The following is a 7,988-nucleotide window of genomic DNA, read 5'->3' on the forward strand; positions in this document are numbered from 1 at the left end:
CTCAAGTTGTTCGGTTGTCTTATAGCCTCAAATAAAGTCTTGCAGGCGCTGAGAGAGAAGCGGTTATTGGGGTGTTCAATTCCCTCAGACAACCAGCTTCAATACCTCCCTGCTTCAGACTGGATTTTGAAGATGAAAAAATTACTTTTAAAGTTTATTTTTTAACCTTTCTGTGATTCAGGGGAATCTCACTGAGAATGAAAGTGAATGCTCAAGGGCACCTCAGTGATGCTAAGGAGGGTGGGGCCAGTGTTGTTTCTTCACTGGGGATTTGACCAGCGGCCCGAGGCCACCACTGCCCTGATACTGACCATCATTCCCAGAGCTGAGACCCAGGCTACTTAGCACAGTGAATGGTAGTCAGTGGGAAGTGTTAGCATAGCTTTGTCTCTGCCTGAATTAATATCACAAGAGTTGTGTTTAAGATGGTGATAAAATCATCATCTAAAACGAGGAAACGTTCTTGATGCGGTGGTGGTTGGTGGGTGGATGGATTATGGATGGATAGATGATGGATGGATGGGTGGATGGATGATGGATGGGTGGGTGGATGGACGGATGGATGGATGGGTGGGTGGATGGATGATGGATGGATAGATGATGGATGGATGGGTGGATGGATGATGGATGGATAGATGATGGATGGATGGGTGGATGGATGATGGATGGGTGGGTGGATGGACGGATGGATGGATGGGTGGGTGGATGGATGGATGGGTGGGTGGATGGATGGGTGGGTGGGTGGGTGGATGGATGATGGATGGATGGATGGATGGGTTGGTGGGTGGATGGATGATGGATGGGCGGATGGATAGATGATGGATGGGTGGGTGGATGGATGATGGATGGATAGATGATGGATGGATGGATGATGGATGGATAGATGATGGATGGATGGGTGGATGGATGATGGATGGGTGGGTGGATGGGTGGATGGATGGATGGATGGTGGTTGGGTGGGTGGATGGATGGATGGATGGATGGGTGGGTGGATGGATGGATGGATGGGTGGATGGATGATGGATGGATAGATGATGGGTGGATGATGGATGGGTGGATGGATGATGGATGGGTGGATGGATGATGGATGGGTGGGTGGATGATGGATGGGTGGGTGGATGGATGGATGATGGATGGGTGGGTGGATGGATGGGTGGGTGGGTGGGTGGATGGATGATGGATGGATGGATGGATGGGTTGGTGGGTGGATGGATGATGGATGGGCGGATGGATAGATGATGGATGGGTGGGTGGATGGATGATGGATGGATAGATGATGGATGGATGGATGATGGATGGATAGATGATGGATGGATGGGTGGATGGATGATGGATGGGTGGGTGGATGGGTGGATGGATGGATGGATGGTGGTTGGGTGGGTGGATGGATGGATGGATGGATGGGTGGGTGGATGGATGGATGGATGGGTGGATGGATGATGGATGGATAGATGATGGGTGGATGATGGATGGGTGGATGGATGATGGATGGGTGGATGGATGATGGATGGGTGGGTGGATGATGGATGGGTGGGTGGATGATGGATGGGTGGGTGGATGGATGATGGATGGGTGGGTGGATGATGGATGGGTGGGTGGATGATGGATGGGTGGGTGGATGATGGATGGGTGGGTGGACTGTATCACAGTCAGTGTGTCTTGGCTCCCTGCCACCCCCATGAGTCTGTGACACCACTTCAGATGAGCAGGTTACCGAAGGGCTGGTGCCCGCCTCAACATACACCAAAGCGTCTCCAGTCATTATAGAAGATGTGGATGATCAAATACACAGACAAGTGACATAGAGTTCGGAAGGTCACATGATCCTCCTGGGGGCTGTGGCTTCCCCATGGCCACCTTCTCCCCCAGTCACAACATCTGCCTGAATCACATCTGCAGTGGAACTGCTGCAAGAATTGATGCACTGCTCAAAGCTCGATGTGGCACTGGTCACGTGTTTCCTCTGGCCTCACTTTGGCTGAGGTGTGAAAGTGTCAGAGACGGTGAGAATCTGCTTCATACATGCGCCGCAGCAGAAACACGCGTGCTCAGATGTGTCAGTGCAGCTTCAACCAGGAGGGACGACTTCCTGCCCCACATCAAGCTGCCGTCGGCTGAGGAGACTTCTAAATGCTCCCCGTGGATCGATCTGCTCTGCCAACGATCACACAAACAATCCAGATGTTCTTGTGAACAAGTGTGTGAAACTATGATCAACATTTTCTAGAAATCATTTTGGGGGAATGTCTTTAAGTCAGATATGAAATGTAACCAGAACATTCTCAGTATTCAAACCGATCAGTGATAGAAAATATCCAAATACGGTCATTCAGAGGTTAATCACCCACAATGCACTGCAAGTCGTCATCATTTCTGTGTTTGCAGGTAGAGATTTCTATTTGATTTCAAACAAACTGGAAGAAATAAAATCTGTGATCAATTGAACGGTTTAACATGAAACATTTAGTCAGAGTGACAGGTGGGCTCTGGCCCCGCCCACCCCCCATTGTCCGTGTGACCTCCAAAAGCGGACGCATAACTGAAATACATTTTATTCTCTGGTGTGTCCACCAGGAGGCAGCATCCAGCTCAGACGCAGTGAAGCGGAGAGAGGAACATGCCTGTGCCACCGCCCCCCCCTCCGCCGGGGCCCCCCCCCCCTCCAGCCCTGGCCCTTGTAAGTCGCTTTTCTGTCTGTCTCTCACACACAAAATCAGCCAGATGGAGGAAAGCTGCAGGAAATGCTCATAACCATGAAATCGTGTGTGTGTGTGTGCGCGCGTGCGTGTGTGTGTGTGTGTGTGCGTGCGCACTTCAGGCCAACACAGAGAGGCCGAGTCGGGCAGAGCAAAAGGGGCGGAGCGCTCTGCTGTCTGACATTCATAAAGGCGCCAAACTGAAGAAAACAGTTACTCACGACCGCAGTGGACCCCTCCTGGACAGTAAGCCACGCCTCCTCAGCTACACTCCTGATGGCATGAAAAAACATCACAAATATTGGCGTGTTCCGAAAGTAATAAGTTACAGCAATCGATGAATAGTAGTAGTAATATGAGGGACTACTAGCAGAATGTCTGCGACAGGACTGGAGTTCTTATGCCCCGCGAGATGCTTCACCCAGGTAGAGTATTTTCCCTGTCGAGCACTCGTAGGTACACTTCAGGTACAAGTGTAGACGGGCGTGACCACCAGCTCGATACTCACCAGCCAGCTCTCAAAGGAGCCAGGCCACACCTGTTCTCAGGTGCGTATGTTCATGCTGATGGTGTATTCACCAGCATCAGCTCTTCACGTCATGACTCCAACAGGTTATTTGAGCTCCAATAATTCTCATCAAATCCTCACCAGAGCAGTCTTGTAGATGAGTAAAGACATAAACACGGTTTTCTTTCTTCTCAGAACCTGGAGGTGGAGGAGGAGGAGGAAGAGGAGGAGGAGGAGGAGGAGGAGGAGCAGCGTTTGGTGGAGGGGCTCCTGCAGGTTTAGGGGGGTTGTTTGCAGGTGGCATGCCAAAGCTGCGGTCTGCAGACAATCGAGATGTCATTGGTAACTGAAACCACAACATGGCGTGTTGCCTTTAGTGACACATCTAACAGGGTTTCTCTTTCTCAGATTCAGGACCCAGCCAAGGACCTGTGCTCCCCCCAAGTCGCTCTACTGGTCCCAGCCCCTTTGGTGGACCCCCTAAACTCCCTGCAGCCCCTGTTGGCACCCGAGGTAGCATCCCTGACCTTCCTAAAGGTCGCCCGGCTCTGTCATCCAGGCAAGACACCCCAGGAGGCCTGCCTCCTCCGGTACCCAACACACCTCGACCAAACCAGAACTTGATGGGTCGCGGGGGCCTGCCGCCACCGTCCCTCCCAGCAGGACCGAGACCCAGCCCGGCCACTGGACCGTCACCTCCCAGTGTCCCCCCAGGGAGGCACGGGCCCCTCCCTCCACCGCCTGGAGGTTCCTCAGTGGGGCTGCGGTCGTCCTTCTCAACGCCACCTCCTCCACCCCCAAACAGCAGCCGACCGCCATTACCGGCTGCCCCTGCGTGGAGGCCCCCACTTCCTGACGACCGGCCTCTGGGTCATCGGCCATCTATGCTGCGTGATGTCCCCCCTCCTCCTCCCTCCGTCAACTCCAAACCTTCCTCTTCTCCTTCCTCTCGCTCCTCCTCAGGTGGGGGGGTTCCGCCTCTCCCACCAGGCCGACCAGGGCCTCCACCTCTCCCGCCCACGCCAGCTGCAGGAGACGACCACAGCATGCCGCGCCTACCGCAGAGGAACAGCTCGCTCAACAGGTACCGAATGTTCTCGACCACAAGCTTAAAGCCTCAAGATGGCCGACAGTTTCATGTGTTTTTCTGCTTTCACCATCTCTTAGAATCAGAATCATGCTCTTACAGTTTTTGGATGCCCCCAGCAGCGCCCTCTGCTGGCATGTCAGTATATGTAAGCATTGGGGGCGCTGCCGAATTCTGATGTCAATATTGTAATGGAAGAGAAATAATAATAATAATGATAATAAGAATAATAATAAACATATTTGTAGCACCTTTCAAAAAACACGTGTACAAAGTGCTAAACACACAAACAAGATGAGACAACACAACAAATGAAAGAACGGGCAGACAGACCTCAGCTGACCGCCAGCCTGTCAAAGAGGTCGCGCGGCTGATTGCTCATGGAAGTCATTCCTTAGCTGCGGAGCCCGCAAATGTGACGAGCCGCGGTGAGCTCCAGCTGATCAACAGATCTGAGAGTGCGAGAGGGGGTGAACGGGGTGAGAGCGTGAGTGATATTTGACGGGCAAAGCCGTTCAGTGACTTAAAGACAAACAATAAACTTTTAAAATGGACTCCAAGCACCACAGGTAACCAATGCAAAGAGGCCAGAGGAGGAGAAATGTGCTGGTATTCCCGTGTCCTTGAGAGAACCCTCGCTGTGGCGTCTTGAAGGAGTTGGAGACGGTCGATGGATTTCTGTGGCAGTCTGGAAAATAAGGAGTTACAGACATCAAGATGGCTGGAAGCAAAAGCCTGGATTGGAGTCTGAGTGACAGAGACGTTCCTACTTTGACTGACAGCGGTTTTGGTGATCCTGCTAAAACTCACATCAGAGTCAAACGCTCCTCCCAGGCTCCCGCCCTCATGTGACACTGTAAATGGCGTTGTTTAGAGGTGTGTGGTGTGGTTTTACTAATGGACGCCCTGCGCCATGCTGCCAGATGGCGGTCAAAGTTGACCCATAGTTGTTGGCGTGATAAAGGATTATGATGTCATACTGGCTCAACCCACATTTTAACTGCATCAGATGTTAACAGATTTTTTTCCCCTGCAGCCATTCTCCGTCACATGGCCGGACGGGTCCCCTCCCTCCCCCGCCCAGCGAGCGGCCACCATCTCTGGAAAAGAATCAAACTCCAGGACGCACCGGTGAGCAGCCATGACAGTTCGGTTCTCACGTCAGACCACAATGGAAGTCACTTCACATAAAGTGTCAATCTAAAGATTTGAATTCAGTGACAGTTTGCTAGTGATGCAAGCAGTGATGTCACCTGTGATGTCACCACGTCAAACTGTCTGTCACTGAATGTATCCAAACGTGTACGAATTGGTTCCACAACTTACAAGTAAAGTCTAAAGTTGACGTCATATTGGCGTAAATGTTTCCCGCCAATGCTAACCTGCTAACATGCCATTTATCCTCCAAAGGGCCTCTCCCCCCACCTCCTCCCTCAGGTCGGAGTGTGGGTGGAGGCAGTGTGAGGTCATCGCCAGTTCCTTCTCCTATTGGTCGGTCAGGACCAGACCCTCCTCGTGCTGGACCTGGCAGCAGACCCCCTCTCCCCCCGGACAGACCAGGGACAGGTGGGGCCCCGCCTCCTCCATCTCTAATAGGCAACGGCCTCCAGAGGTCCCATCAGAACCAGAACCTGGGTGAGTCACTTCCTGCTCCCTCTGGGAGGAGCACCTTGCCGGTGGTGGGCAAGTGAGAGGGAGGCGGGGAAAAGGGGGAGGGACTTGTCTGTTGTCTGCTGATGGATGTGTGACATGTGCCCTGTTCATCCTTTGACACCTCCCTGACAGATGAGTGGGAGGGGCGCTTCAGCTTTCACCCGCTGTCTGAACTTCCTCCCCCTGAACCCTACGTCCCCTTCCAGAAGACCTACCCCAGCAAGATGGCCAAGCCTGAAGGCCGAGGTCTCGCCCATACACACACACACACACACACCCTATGCAAACACACACACACACTACACACACACACTATACAAACACACACACACACACCCAAACACACGCATCATACAAACACACACACACACTACACACACACACTATACAAACACACACGCACACACACAGTAATATTCAGAAATATCACTTTATTGTCATTTTTCAAGGATTGTTTGATTCTCAGAACTTCTTGACTTCAGTCTCATGTGTGGTCATGTGATCGAGCCTGGCAGCCGCTGGTCACCTGCGGGTCCTGGGACTCCGTTGTGGAGTAAATTGATCCAACAAGTAGACGTAAAGCAACTTAGCGTCAGGAACAGAAAGTCCACAGGTCAGCAGAGACATTTCAGGACAATGAAAAGGCCAACATCTGTGTTGGGTTCTCTGCAGGTTCAGGTAGGAAGGAGAGAGGAGTCCCGCCTCTTCCCCCCATCACCAGGTGAAGAAGCCATCACACCTGCTGGGACGACTTCCTGCGCCTGTTTGTGTCTCATCATGCTTTGACCTGCAACGTGTCAGGGTGTCTGGACTTCGACACGGTTTCAATAAAAAAGGAGAGAACTTGTCCGTCTGGCCCACCAGCCTGTCAGGTTCAGCAGCGATGAGGGCTGGTGATGTCGGCGCGGCGCCGCCTTGAGTAGGTGTTTCTGTGTTTTCATCCGTCTTCCTCCACATCAGCTCTGGTTGGTTCTCAGGCTGCAGCAGGTCACCACAAAGTTCCTCCTCAGGTCTCATTTTTCTGACCGTGACCCTCCATGCACGGCTCCCCCAGTTTCTCTCACCACCAGTTGTTTAACCAATGACCCACAAGCATGATGACTCACACAGCGGCGTAAGGAAGGACGCAGCAGAACCAGCTGGCTCCCGGGAGGCTCTCCGGCCCTCGAGGGGTCATATCTAAGTGCCTGTTCATGATTATTGATCGCAGCTTCTCTCTTGCACCTTTTCTGTGGTGTCACCGTGTTACCTTGATTTCCTCTTGCCGCCACGCCTCTTCCTGTATGCGCCTCAAGTCTCCTCCCACGCAGTCGACCCTCAGAGCGCATCTTCTGAGAATCACCTGATGATGCAAACAGAAGCAATCCAACAGCAGGTGTAGAATATTTAGCACCGTGACAGGAACACAGACCTGAAACAAAACGTGGCACCTTGCTGGACATCGACATCAGGTGGGCGGGGCATCCGTCAAAGCCTTGGGTGCCTCAGTGTATCTTGACTTCCTGGTGTGTGTGTGTGTGTGTGTGTGTGTGTGTGTTTGAGCCAGTGAATGGTACTTTCTGGACCGGAGATGTCGGTGTGTGTGTGTGTGTGTGTGTGTGTGTGTGTGTGTGTGTGTGTGTGTGTTCCATTGTGGTGCAGCATGACAAAGTTCCTCTCGACGCGGCGCTGCTTCGCTCTCCTCTGTCCTGCTGCGCTCTACCTCGACTGCTTTTACTCGGCATAAGAAGTGTAATTTGATATTTCAGTCGCCATGACGATCATGTGACCAGACTGCAGATGACGATTTGTTTTGTATTATCAGACGCCCTGATGCATCTTTTACATATTTGTGCAATAAAGCTGGTTTCAAAAGTATTGAAAAGTGTTATCATTTCTTTATACAACAGTGAACGTCACGTGACAACGACTGTGAGTAGAACTGAAAAGTCTGCGCGCCTGCTGATGTTCATGGTACAAAGCTGCGTTCTGAAATCGAAACTTCGAGGAACAAATCCAGATGGGATCGAATTCACAGCCGTCAATAACCTGCATGTAGAAAGAA

At 52.0% G+C, this 7,988-nt stretch overlaps 1 protein-coding gene across 3 annotated transcripts in view; it reads left to right on the forward strand.

The window, feature by feature from the left end:
* wipf1b (WAS/WASL interacting protein family, member 1b) overlaps positions 1 to 7,802 on the forward strand; it is a 17,276-nt gene extending 9,474 nt beyond the window's left edge. For all 3 annotated transcript variants that reach the window (XM_086180102.1, XM_086180104.1, XM_086180103.1), the window contains 8 exons: positions 2,575 to 2,677; positions 2,819 to 2,942; positions 3,400 to 3,546; positions 3,613 to 4,288; positions 5,328 to 5,422; positions 5,702 to 5,926; positions 6,077 to 6,190; positions 6,617 to 7,802. In XM_086180102.1, coding sequence (XP_086036228.1) covers positions 2,618 to 2,677; positions 2,819 to 2,942; positions 3,400 to 3,546; positions 3,613 to 4,288; positions 5,328 to 5,422; positions 5,702 to 5,926; positions 6,077 to 6,190; positions 6,617 to 6,669 — 1,494 coding nt within the window. In that variant the 5' untranslated portion in view covers positions 2,575 to 2,617 and the 3' untranslated portion in view covers positions 6,670 to 7,802. The remainder of the gene's footprint in view (positions 1 to 2,574; positions 2,678 to 2,818; positions 2,943 to 3,399; positions 3,547 to 3,612; positions 4,289 to 5,327; positions 5,423 to 5,701; positions 5,927 to 6,076; positions 6,191 to 6,616) is intronic.
* Positions 7,803 to 7,988: the final 186 nt, after the last annotated feature.

The sequence above is a fragment of the Aulostomus chinensis genome, chromosome 16 (assembly GCF_037954235.1).
Source record: "Aulostomus chinensis isolate RoL2024-O1b breed Wild chromosome 16, RoL_Achi_v1.0, whole genome shotgun sequence".
Lineage (NCBI taxonomy): Eukaryota > Metazoa > Chordata > Actinopteri > Syngnathiformes > Aulostomidae > Aulostomus > Aulostomus chinensis.